Raw genomic sequence first — 13361 nt, 5'->3', positions numbered from 1 at the left:
GCGGTTCTCGGTCATAATTGTCCTTTTCTTTCTCGTGATATCCTCCAACTTGGTGTTAGTCCAATCTATGATCCCGAAGGAGTATATTAGCACTGGGACTGCATAGGCGTTTATGGCTTTAACTGGCTTTCCTCAATTCAGCTTTGCTTCGAACAGATGTCTGAGTCCCTGATCAGTCAGACAGGCCTTGATTTCCTTGTGCTCTAACTGCTGAGCTTGCATCATCCTCAGGTATCTGTAGGTCTTTTCCCCCTGTCATGGCTCCAATCTCTTTACTAGTGTGCAGCTGGTAGTTTTGGCCGACCAATTTCCCTAATGCAGTCCGTGGGTCTTGCATTTATCTAGACTAAATTCCATCCTGATATCGTTGCTGAATTCTTCGGTGATCCGGAGTAGTTGTTGGAGTTGCTTCTCGGTTGCCTCGAAGAGCTTGATGACATCCATGTACATCAGGTGGGAGAAGGTGTACATGTTTTTCCATCTTATACATTCATACTTGCTGTTATTGAGCATGGTGGGTAGTGGGTTGAGTGCTAGACAGAACCACAGTGGGTTCAGGGCATCTCCCTGCAAGATTCCTCTCCCGATGGTGATCGGTCTGGTTGGGATGCTCACGACCTTGATGATCATACTCCATTTTGCTATGATTGCTTTTAGTAAGTTTTTCACTGTCGAATTGACTTTGTAGATTTTCAGCGTCTCTATTAGCCAGCTATGAGGCACGGAGTCGAAGAACTTGTGGCAATGGATGTAGGCCGTTTGGGTAAGATTGTGGCCTTTCTTGTAGGCTTGTTTTACAACTGCGGCATCAATGGTTAATTGCTCCTTACATCTTTTGCTCAGTTACTTGCATCCTTTCTGCTGTTCGACCATGATGTACTGGCTCTCCAAGTGGTCTGATTTCTTCTTAATTATGCAGCTGGTCAGGATCTTGTACATTTTTCGGAGAGAGTTGATCGGCCTGCATTTCGCTGGGTTCTTATATCTTTGTGTTTAGCCTTCAGATATGTGATTCCTTGTGTAAGAAATCCTGATGTCTCTGGATGCGTTATCATTCGGGTGAACTGCAAGGTGCTTGTGTTTGCAAGTGAGCTTCTTGTACCAGTAGTTGTGGACGTTATCTATTCTTGGGATTCGCCATTTGTGGGACTTCCTGATCGAGTGTGTTACTTCTTCCTGTTGAATCCCCACAAGTCCTCGATCATCTTCTGCTCGGGTGGTCCGTTTACGTCTTTCTCGTCTAGTCCGATACTCCTGTGGAAGGTTCTTTGGTTTTCATCGCTGATTCGGTTGTATATTATCATCTGGAAGCTTTTTTTCTGGAAGGTTGTTTATTATCATCTGGGACCAAATTATTATTATTTTTTGGAAAGATTTATTATTATTGTTATTATTATTGACATGAATAATTGATACGATAGTCCTAATCATCGAATCAACCGCCGGTATGGTGCCAAAGATCCTATATAACAGTCTAGCAGCAACAGGGCTCCCAAAGAACACCTACAAGGAACTCCAGAAAGTTGCAATCCTGAACACCCGTACGATAGTCAGAGAGTTCCTCGACCAATGGTAACACCAAACTTAACAACCACCACCCTGTGCGCTGGATAGCAATACTCGTCACAGGGTGTAACCACAGTGAAGGAGAAATAATAATAATAATGACTGGTAAAGCGATCGAAGCTCTCACAGAAGGAGAGACCGACAAATACCATGGCGATGATGCAGGCTCAGCAGTTAGACCACAAGGAAATCGAGAAGTGCCTGACCAAAAAAACATCATCAGAGACTCAGAAGCTCGCTGAAAGCAAAATTGAACGGAGGGAACACAGTTAAAGCCAAAACACCTATACAGCTCCAGTACTAACATACTCCTTTGGGTTCATAGATTGGACTAACACCGAGCTAGAGGATATCATGCGAAAGATGAGGACAATGATGACTAAGAGCCGCCAACACCACCCGAAGTCAGCAGTGGAGTGACTAACAATAGCTCGGAAAGAGCTATTGTTAGTCCTGATAGACCTGATATAGCAACAGAAAACAGCGATAATTAATCTGAAGGATTATTTAGAGAACAACACAGCACCACTCCACCAGGCCATAAGGAAGATAGATAGATAAGTGGTATACCCCACTCAACCTAAGCGAGGAACCCCCTCTTGCCCAGACGGCACAAGAAATGCAGCTAGAAAGATAGACAAAGAAGACACTACAATGACCTCTATCAAGATCACATCGATAACATTGCTTCCAATGCATGGCTCACAAGCGGGACGCTCTTCCCCGAGACTGAAGGATTCATGCTGGCCATCCAAGACCAAATAAATTAACACCAGGAACTATAGAAAATACATCGCAAAGGAGCCCGAAATGTCAGATGACACATGTCGACGATGCCACCTGGCCTCAGAAACGATCCAACACAACACTGCGGGATACAAGGTGATCATCCAGACTGAGTACACTCATAGACACGGCCAGGTAGCCAGGATAATACATCAGAACCTAGCAAGGAAATACTAGTTGGTCGAAGAAAGTGTACCGTACTACAAGTACATACCCCAGGCAGTACTAGAAACCCCAACCCACAAGCTGTACTGGGACCGCGCCATAATAACGGATAAGACCATCGCGCACAACAGACCGGACACAACCCTTGTGGACAAGAAGGAAAAGGATACCTTTATGATTAACATAGCAGTGCCCAATACTAGCAAGTCCAGAAAACTCATGAGGAAAAAGTTAGGAAGTACACGAACCTAATACAGGAGATCAAAGAGATGTGGCATATGCAACAAGTAACGACCATCCCGATCATCGTGTCAACCACAGGTATGGTGCCAAAGACCCTACATAACAGCCTAGCAGCAATAGGTCTCCTAGCGAACACCTACAAGGAACTCCAGAAAGTAGCAATCCTGAACACCTGTAGGATAGTCAGAGAGTTCCTTGACCAACAGTAACACCAGACATAACAACAACTACCCTGTGTACTTGGTAGCAGTAACCGTGACGGAATGGAATCCCCCAATCCGGGAGAAATAATATAAGAGCAACAATAATAATAATATTGGACCAGATTCAAAAGTAATGAAATGAATGGCAGACCAAAAACTTTTCAAATGTTCTAAAAACGTTTTCTAGAGATATTCAAAAATATATTTGTGTGCAATCGCATAGCTCTTTCTGTGCACAGTTATGTGGTTTTTATTTAGAGTTTATGCCACTTTCAATAGAATAGAAGTAAAAAAAGAAAAAATATCCTTCTTCCTTGGAGTAGTGCAATTCCAAAACAACTTCCAAAGTGCCTCCACGATACGAGATCAATGCCCTAAGTGGCAAACTCAGTTCTCACACCTACCTGCATGTACAGTGACGTGTACAATGACCTTTTGTAACATCCATAGCTCGAATTCCCCACCCGAACTTAATCACTTCTCATCGCAATGGTTAATTTAGAAATAATTTTCCACGCAGAAGGGATGGATGGAGAATTGACCTTTAGTGCGCCCTTGTGGTAGCACAGTTGATAGAGTTGTCATCTTTCCCACACCGAGTAGAAAATACCTGCGTTCGAATCTCATCAATAACGCGAGGAATTTGTATCGGCCGTTTTTACGTGATAGCTGAGTTAGTCGGTTTCAGGCGAGGAGAACGTGGTTTTTTTCCCCCCAGAAATTGGGGTTTTCATCCAACAAACAGCAGATCGACCACAGAACAGACCCACCAATTTACACAGACATGACATATACAGCGCAATATGGCGTAAGTTGCTAATGTGTCTAATACATTCCAACAAAAACAAAAAAATGTTTAGTGCGAAAGTAGCTCTGCATGCGTGATCTATACCCACCTTGCATTTCGGACCCTTCTCTCGGAACTCGAAGCAGAAAGTTGGCGGGTCTTGCGAATCGATGGGGGAGTCGGGCAGGGACCTCGTGGGGTTTTCGGATTCGGTTTTGGATTTGTTCCTATCCCCGTGGGCAAATGGCAGTAGGTTCACGTGCAGGTCCGAGAATCTTCTCTTAGGAGGAACTCCGCGCGAGTGTTGGTGACGTTTGGAAGACCCGACTTTGTCTTTCACGATTCCGGCTTCGGGGGCCGCCGCCGCTTTTCGAAGGTCATCTAACGAAGTCGATCTCCTCTTCACCCGTGCGCGGTTCTTTTCGCAGTCTTTTGAAAAGCCCAGATGGAACTCGTCCGATGACCTCTGGAGGCTTTCCGGACTTTTCGGGCCATTCGGGTCGATTGATGTAGTGCGAGAAGGGATCGCGAGAGACTGCGAATTTCTCGCGACACTGGACGCTGAGTTCCCTTTCTTCTTCTTGGCCGAAGACTTCGCACACTCCTTGCGGCCTTTATAGCGAGATTCACTCTTCGACTTGGATGGCTTCCGATCCTCTTCCAGTTGTTTTTCCTGAGCAGGATCTAAGGAGAAGGAAACGGAGCAAATATTAGTTAGTCGTATTCGAGAAGACACATACACTCAGCACGCGCTTTCGCCCTGATGCTTGTATGAATGAACAGAAGTGATCTTTAGGAAGAGGGTGTGCGTGTTGTATCAAGTGTTTGCAATGACGATGAAAAATCCAAGTTTCCGGGAAGGGAAACTTGGATTAAGTGAAATTAAAAGTGAAACTAAGTAAAACTGAAAGTAAGTATGTTTTAGGACAGGGCGGCTCCTAGAACGTTAGTTCAACCCCGCCTTTTTTCACAAATAAATAAAAACCTGCACATAAATAATACTTAATCCCCAAAATGAAGGACAAAATTTCGATGTACTATTAACTGAACATTTTAAAGTTAGGTTTAAAAAAAAAGTTGTAACAACAACTTCTTTAAATTTAACATTGACATTGTTATTTACAAGTTTACCAAAATTTGCAAATAAATATATGACTACTAACAAAATGAGTGCTGAATTCAAAGCCAAATTTGACTTCGACGGTGTATCTAACCTTTACACAAATTGCGAATACGTAGCCATCAATTGCACAATCATAAACGCCTTCATCCTCTTTATGCATTTAGCCCGGCAGCTGAATTGAGTGCACGAGTACAAATGATCAGACAAGAATCATCAAATATACAGTTATTTACAAGAGGTAAAATTTACAAGCGGTAATATTACAAGAGGTAATTATTTATTTATTTATTTTATTTATTAATTATTTATTTATTTTATTTATTAATTATTTATTTATTTATTTATTAATTATTTATTTATTTGATTTATTAATTATTTATTTAATTATTTACAAGAGGTAATAAGAGCTACAAGACGACATCACAGTGCTACACAAAGAAAACAAGGAGATGAAATTTATACTCCTTGATATCTATAATAAGATTGAACTGAGTAAGCTAGCAGATACGAGTAAACTCACTAACCTTCTGAACTCAGACGATCTTCGTAGATTATATAAAAATTACCCAAAGGCCATTACAGTATCAGTCTGCCCCGAATGTAGCAAAAAATCAATATCCAGTCCTCCATCAGAAGCTCCAGGTAGGAATGAATCTGAAAAACGGCCAAACACTGGACATCGTCGAGCGCCATCTCCTCGCTCCAACCAGCTTCTAAAAATAGATGGGAAAGGGCAAAAACCACCCACAAAAGCCCATCATTCACGTACGCTCAAGAAGAACCTGAAAAGGGCAACTGATGTTAATCGCCACTCAACGAAAGAGAGGGTTCCACAATTACAGAAGCAGGCTCCACCAACGGTCAATGGCACCGCATGTAGAAACTTTCTTACTTGCAATAACGAATTCTCTACCTCTATGCCAATGAGGCAAAAGTCATCACTTCCACCTTCACACCCAACTTCTCGCAATGCCTGTCCTGTCATACCTCACTCGCACTTCTCATCTTCACAAGGTCTGGAACTCAGTGTCGGAGCGAATTCAATATACGAACCAGCGAATTCTTCCACACTACAATTTCCACTCCCAGTTCACCCCACTGCAAATCCATCCTATCCTACGCAACCAGAGGAAAGTACACGTATGAACCTCAGAGTGAGCCAACGAACAAGTGCAGCTTCACGTGACTGGCTTCGAATTGGCACATCGACTAACTCCAAACTGCAGCCTTCCCACACACCTCCCAGACGGCAGAAGTCCAGACCCTCTAGTGGAGTTTTCATATCTCGCTTAGCCCCAAATATCACAGCAAATCATGTCGCTGAGGTTCTACGTGATCAACTAAACCTTCGACTAAAGGTGCAGCAACTTCACACCAGGAACCCCCGCTGCGCATCGTTCAGGGTTGACTGCCCACAGGACCTGTTCAATTTAATTGGAACCGAATCTATCTGGCCTATTGGCACCATTATTCGACCCTTCTATAATAGGAGAACCAGTCACCTTCTCCACCCTCCACCTCTGTACCAAAACCAAGTCTGCAACGTCACCACCCACAGCTGACTGGACTCACTCCCGGACAACTTCCAAAGATCTCAGCAGTCCTTCTTTCATACCACTGCTCTGCCAGCCCCACAGTTAAAGCACCACCCCGCCATGATAAGAGTATCCAGAATTCTCTATACGACGTTCCCCATAAAATACCAGTCCATATTTCGTTAGGAAGTCGTGCCGTTCGCTCGAGAACATGCCAACTCAGAACACCTCCAATCAGGACGGAAGTTCGTCGAACACCTGTCATCAGGGTGTACTTCCAAAATATCAGGTCCATCAGGAACAAACTAGACTCAGCAGAACAGATCTTCCTCTCCCAGGTCGCTGACTTGGTCTGCCTTGGAGAAACGTGGCTTCAACCCAATCAAGACACACTCTTCTGCTCAGCTATTGCTGGTTACCACATGCTGTCTGCCTCCAGGGAGCAATCTAGAGGCAGTGGAGTAGCCATACTGTACAACACCTCCCTATTCTCATATGAGAATTCGACCTGAACTACAACTCAAGCTTTCGAAGCGATTATAGTCTCGCTACGCTTCCACTCCAGCCACATTGATATCGTATCTGTGTATATTCCCCCAGGCCCTACAATTTAAATTATTGAAGATCTAGGGAACTGGTTCTTAAACCATCTTCGTCCGTCCGCACAACGCCTTGTTTGTGGTGATTTTAACCTGCCTCCAAACCGACATCACTTCTTTATCAGGCTCTGCGAGTTCTTCAAATCCATCAACATGACACGGGTCAATAAGAACCCCACCAGGGGATTGAACCTACTGGATCTCGCTTTTGCTTCAACACCATGCAGAACTGAGGATGATCCCGTCGCATTCTTACTGTCCGATCACCAGCCCATAGTTTTGACATGGTCATTGCAGGTGCCAAACTTCAACATCCCTGACAACAAAATAGTCAAATACGTTTCAGCACCTAAATACCTTAATCCTCAACTCTGTGTAGAAGCAGCATCCTGCATTCCTTGGGATGTCCTCATTGACTGCGACCTCAGCCTCGCAGTGACACTCTTGTCCAACTGGATTAAATCCGTCACCGACTATGCTGCCACCAAACAAGTAACAGTAACTCCCCGTTCCAGATCGTGGTGTACTGCTGACCTCAACAACAGCTTCAAATGAAACAAGTCCTACATAAGAAATGGAAACTTACGAATGGCAGTCAAGACACAATCGCCTTTTCCCGTGCCAGGGCCCACTTTAATCGAAAGAAAGCTGCTGCAATTCAAGTAAATCTAAACCGCACTCTGAGGAAAGGAAAGCCATTCTATGCTGCCCCACATGGTGGTTCAGTCATATGCTTGACCCTCAAGAATGGCTCAAATACATCGCCAGGTTTTCAAATACAACAACAGTCCGATCTACAGTTGTCCAGCCTGACTATGAAAACCCTTCAGCTGTCCTAGGGACTATCCAGATTACGAAACAGGAGCTCATACGTGCCATCAATTCCCTTTCCACAACAGCCACTTGGGAAGGATGGAATTCCGCAATTTATGATCAAATGCTTGAGCGCATTCATCATAGATCCTCTTCTCTCGATCTACAACAGATGCCTCACTGAGCATTATTTCCCACTCCAGTGGAATAAGTACTGAGTATACCCCATCCCTAAAAACAAATTTTCTACAAACGTCAACCAGTGCAGACCCATATCAGTTGCCTCTTGTCTGTTAAAAACTCTTGAAAAGGCTTTGCTACCCACAATCACTCAACAAATCCTCCACACGAAACCACCTGAAATCCACTATGCCATCGCAGGAAAATCATCAATCACTAACTTGGCAGCCACCACAGAACGCATCATCTCAGCATTCGAACAAAGAGCTGAGCTAGCAACCACTTATCTCGACATAAGCGCAGCCTTTGATGCCGTGTCGATCCCGGCCTTGCGCCTCCTACTTAAGGAGAAATGTCACATTCGAGGTGATATGCTGTGCTTTTTGGAATCTCTTCTCTGTCACAGGGTACTTATTCTCCATTGGCAACAACACACCCTATCCTGCGACATTACTGCTGGAGTACCGCAGGGGGGAGTCCTATCCGGTGTCACAGCTATCATTGTGCCCATTATTGCCTCAACGAATGGTTTCCTATGCTATGCCGATGACCTCAAACTACTGAATCAAATTAACCCTGGTGACAACTCCGTTCAGCTCAGCAACAGGATCAATTCCCAACTTAAGGATCTAGAATTGTACCTGGCAAACTTCAATCTAAAAATCAACCCACTGAAGTCTGCTCAGGTTATATTCTCCCTTAAATCCATGCCGACAGTACTCAACGTTTCACTCGCAAGGATACAAATACCAAACGTACCCTCGCACACAGATCTTGGTGTTCTGTTTGACCAAAAGATGTCCTTTGTCAACCAAATTGACAAAATCAGTACCAGATTTTCTCGTCTACGGTGGATCTCAAAGTAGCAGTTGATATACGTCCGACATCCTGTCACTGTTAAAAGGTTAATCATCTCCACCGTCTATCCCGCCATTCTGTATGGTGCAGAAATATGGGCCTCTGCTGCACCTACAAACCTCAAGCGGGTGTACACCGCTGAATACTGGCTACTGAAATGGGCCAATAACAAGCTTCGGCTACCTCCCGCTACCACAACCACCATGATGGCACAAGCACTCGACATCCCGAAGTTGATCGTGGAAAAGAGGCTGGTCTTCACAGCCAAACTCATCACAGGCCAGATATCATCTCCAAATATTTGGAACGCTTGCTCTTGGAGGATTCCACAGCCAAGCCTAAGGTCGGTACCAGCACTCGTGGCTCACCACAACAGGCTTGTACTCACTGACAGATTTCTTCCCAAGCAGATGCTCTCCGTACTCAACCGTGTGGACCCGGACATCGACAGCATAATAAGTAAAAAGAAGGACAGACACAACTTTGTCAAAGCCCTTGAACCTTGATATTTATTTATTTGTATTTATTTCTGTATTGGTGTCTAGCTCTGTGTTTTTATGCTGTATTTGTATTTCTGTTGCATTTGTGATCGGTATTTTGTAGTCTTTTTGTATGTTCGCTGTATTTTGTATTTGTATGCCGTACTTATCTAGATGCGCTCGTCGCCGTGATGGGATATTGTGCTGTAACTCTACTTCACAATAAAGATTTATTTATTTATTTACTTCAAGCGTATGATGCAAAGTAACTTTATTATACCTCGATACTTGTATCAGTCGGGTCGGTGTACCTCGTTACTTGTACCAGTGTCATTTGTGTTGACCAGAGAATCACGCCTATGCTGGAAAGTGTTCCTGGCGAAGATTGCAAAGACCGATAAGAGCCAGCATCCTCAATGAGGAGATATTCATTGCCCGAAGCAAAAACTGTTCGGCGACGATCTGTTTATTGAGGATCGTAATTCCTCCCTAAAGGCGTCATACAAAGACAACGATACAATAGGTGCTCCCAGCTCTTATCGTTTATCCCTCTGCGATAATCCGAACTGTCCCTGTTATCCGGAATTCGTGAAATGGAAGGAAGAACAGAAAAACACAATGATCTCCAGGGTGACGCCAAAGTGACGACCTTGTTATTATGGAACCCCAGGACGAAGCGAAGGACCCCCGTTCTGGATCCCAACTCACCAAGCGGAAAAACCGCAAACAGCTGGTCATTGACTCCCTGACGCAAGAATTCAAAACAGCCAAGATTAGAGCCACCACGGAAACGCGTAACATTAATAATCGAGACAGAAACAACAGACGATGCCAACTTGATCATAAATAATGCTGAGATACCGACGCTCGGACTCTCTGCTGAAGATGCCTACAGAAAAAGGCCTCTCAATTGTTATATTCGGCATAGACCCGGACTTGACCCCCATCCATCTGCGAGGAGATATACACTCGAAACCTCCAAGAGTACCTACCAGACAGAGACCATGCAAGCCTACTGGTGCCTAAACACCAGTAGGTGTTTAGGTACCAGTAGGCATCAACGAAGAGCGGGAATGGCAGCTGAATAAACTGATTGGTCGGATCCCCCCCCCCGAGGCATGGAGGGTGATAACAAAACAAGAGAGAATATATATAAACTGGAGCTTCCACCGCTTCAGGGAACACATCGCGGTCCCAAAGCGCTTCAGGTGTTGCCGATTCTGCCACACCACCCACACGTGAGTCCAGTAGGAGCCAACCTGTGGGCACTGTGCTGAGAAGGGCACAACTACGCAAACTGCCCAAATAAAGAAAGCGACCCAGCCTATGCAAACTGCAAGTGGCAAAAACTCCCCCCACACACTCAGCCAGAGGTAACAAATGCCTCGTACATATTAAAGCAAGAAGTGCGCAACAATTAAGAATTCATTATGGGGACTCTGCTTAAAAGTTATAACACCACCTGCATTAAATTCCTCCAACTCAATGCGCACCAGTCGCTGTAGCGGGAAAAATAAGGCAAAAGGCTGAAGAAGAAAACCTCGACATCCTCCTGTTGAAAGGACCCTACATCTGGCCTACTATTCTCCCTTCCCCGGGGGAGAAGAGACGGCCTTGCTGTCCCGTCCCCTTCCCGACAAAACCCCTTCTTTTCCATCTGGTGGGGCATGGGCGTTCCCCACTGTAAACTGGAGTTGTTTTCCCTATCAGCTCCACACTTCTATCTATCTTCGTCCAGTCTTCAGTCTCCCTCCCCACTCTACCTGCACGCTAGTGACCACCCCACACAATTATTATTATTATTATTGACATTAAAAACGTTTTTACCGGGGTTATTTGGAAAAACGCGTTACGTTACCTAGAAATCGTTACGAAAGCTGATGCGCATGCGTTGTACTTGTTGCGTGCAGTGACGCAACAAGTACAACGCATGCGCCCAAGAAAACTCAATTGTACGCAACAGTTGCAGTGACACAACAAGTACAATTCAGCAGTGACGCGCCACGTTATATCAGCATGATGATTAATACGCGAGTGACTGTGCCAAAATATACAGCCCAGCGTTCGAAGGAATATCGTGAAAGAAAGAAAGGGAAGTTGGACAGAAATGTGAATCCAGATGAAATTTAACAAGTGTTTCCTTATGCCTGGGAGTTCTAAAACTGCGCCCAAAAAAAAAAAAAAACTGGAGCTGAAATAAGGAAGGAATATCGTGAACGGAAGAAAAGGAAATTAGAAATTCAAACTATTCCGAATCATAATGAAATTCAACCACAGAGTTCTACTATGCGTGATTTTTATCAGGAATCCAAAACTCCAGCAGAACGAATGAAGGAATATCGTGCACGAAAAAAAGCGAAATTAGAAATGGGTAATAATGAGATTCTACACGAGCTGACAGTGAGTTTGAAAAACTAGTGGCCAAAAACGCAAATGGATTTAGTTGTAATGTTTGTGATCGTTTATGGTTTCAATTATATTTGAAACCATTTCCAACAACTTCATATGAATTACTTCAATCACAGAGTTATAAAATTTGAAACCATTTCCAACAACTTCTTCTAAATGAAAATGAATTTCATTTAGAAGAAGTGAGTACTTTGATGACGTGTAGTAGATGTCGTACTTCATTAGAAGAGGGGCGGATACCAACTATGGCCACGTCAAATGGATTTATATATCCAACTTATCCTACTCATTTGCCTCCACTGGATTTTGTAACTGAGTGTTTCATATCACCAGGATTGCCCTTTATGCAAATTCCTCGTTTACGTTATGAACGTGGACAATATGGGATAATTGGACAAGTAATAAATGTATCAGTTAACGTAAATTCGATGGTTCATCAATTGCCTAGAGAATTAGAGGACGATTATGCCAGTAATGTACATATAAAACGAAGACTCATACATAAATCATCATATCTGCAAGGTGTGTGCAGATGCAAATAGTGAAAATATGGTTTCGGTATTTGATAAATTCACCTTTGTACAAATGCTACGGCATAAAAGTGAGTGACGATTTCTTGGGGACGAATGATGAGAGTGAACAGGAACATTCGGATGAAATTGTGGAACCTGTCAACAACGATGATGAACTATTGTTAATTCAACGACGAACATTATTATGCTCGGAAGATAAATATTTATCACATATAAAACAAGTTTTATATTTGATAATCATGCAGAACATTTCCAGTGTAAGCTTAGTCTTACTAAAAAAAAAAAATAAATAAATAATTTTTTTTATTAATAAATAAATAAATAAAAATAAGGTAATAATAATATACCGTATTTCCCCATGTATAAGACGCACATTTTTTCGAAAAATTTGGGGTTTAAAAACTGGGTGCCTCTTATACAGTGGTTGTAGATTTTTTTTTTTTACATGCATTTTTCGCGCTTGTTGTCTTTGCGCACATTGGTTCGCACTTGTTACCGGTATATTAGGTTACGTTTTGCCACGTTCTGCCCAGAAATGGCTCAGAAAAGATTTTCGTACAGTGCTCAATTCAAGTTAAAAGTGATCCAGTTTGCAAAAGTGAATGGAAATCGTGCTGCTGAACGTAAGTTTGGTCCTCTTCCAACTGAGAAAACAATCCGAGACTGGCTACTGAAAGAAGAAACCCTACTGAAAACGCCATGGCAGAAGAAGGCCATGAGAGGCAAGTCAGCAAAATGGCCTGATTTAGAGAGGGAATTGAAGATATGGATTGAGGAGCAAAGGGCAATTGGAATTCCAGTGTCCACAAAGATGGTTCAGCATGAGGCAAGAAGAATTGCTGATGAAAAAGAAGTTACTGATTTCAAAGGAGGACACAATTGGTGCTTCAGGTTCATGAAACGGAATGGACAAAGCATGCGTACACGCACCAGACTTGCCCAAAAGATGCCTGAAAGCTATGAGCAGAAGGTCCTTGAATTTCATCGTTTTGTCATTCAATGTCGGAAGACATTGAATGACAAAACGATGAAATCGTTACGTTTGAGTTGGGACAGATTGCAAATATGGACGAAGTCCCCCT

The 13361-nt window shown here is 43.4% G+C and overlaps 1 protein-coding gene across 2 annotated transcripts in view; it reads right to left on the bottom strand.

The window, feature by feature from the left end:
- Positions 1-13361, bottom strand: part of LOC150075716 (uncharacterized) — a 506024-nt gene that overhangs the window by 119838 nt on the left and 372825 nt on the right. For both annotated transcript variants that reach the window (XM_090387689.1, XM_090387690.1), the window contains exon 3: positions 3860-4434. In XM_090387689.1, the coding sequence (XP_090243815.1) occupies positions 3860-4434 (575 nt within the window). The remainder of the gene's footprint in view (positions 1-3859; positions 4435-13361) is intronic.

This window comes from Mastigoproctus giganteus, chromosome 13, assembly GCF_048544385.1.
Source record: "Mastigoproctus giganteus isolate SK-2022 chromosome 13, ASM4854438v1, whole genome shotgun sequence".
Lineage (NCBI taxonomy): Eukaryota > Metazoa > Arthropoda > Arachnida > Uropygi > Thelyphonidae > Mastigoproctus > Mastigoproctus giganteus.
This window is presented reverse-complemented; position numbering and strand designations above follow the sequence as displayed.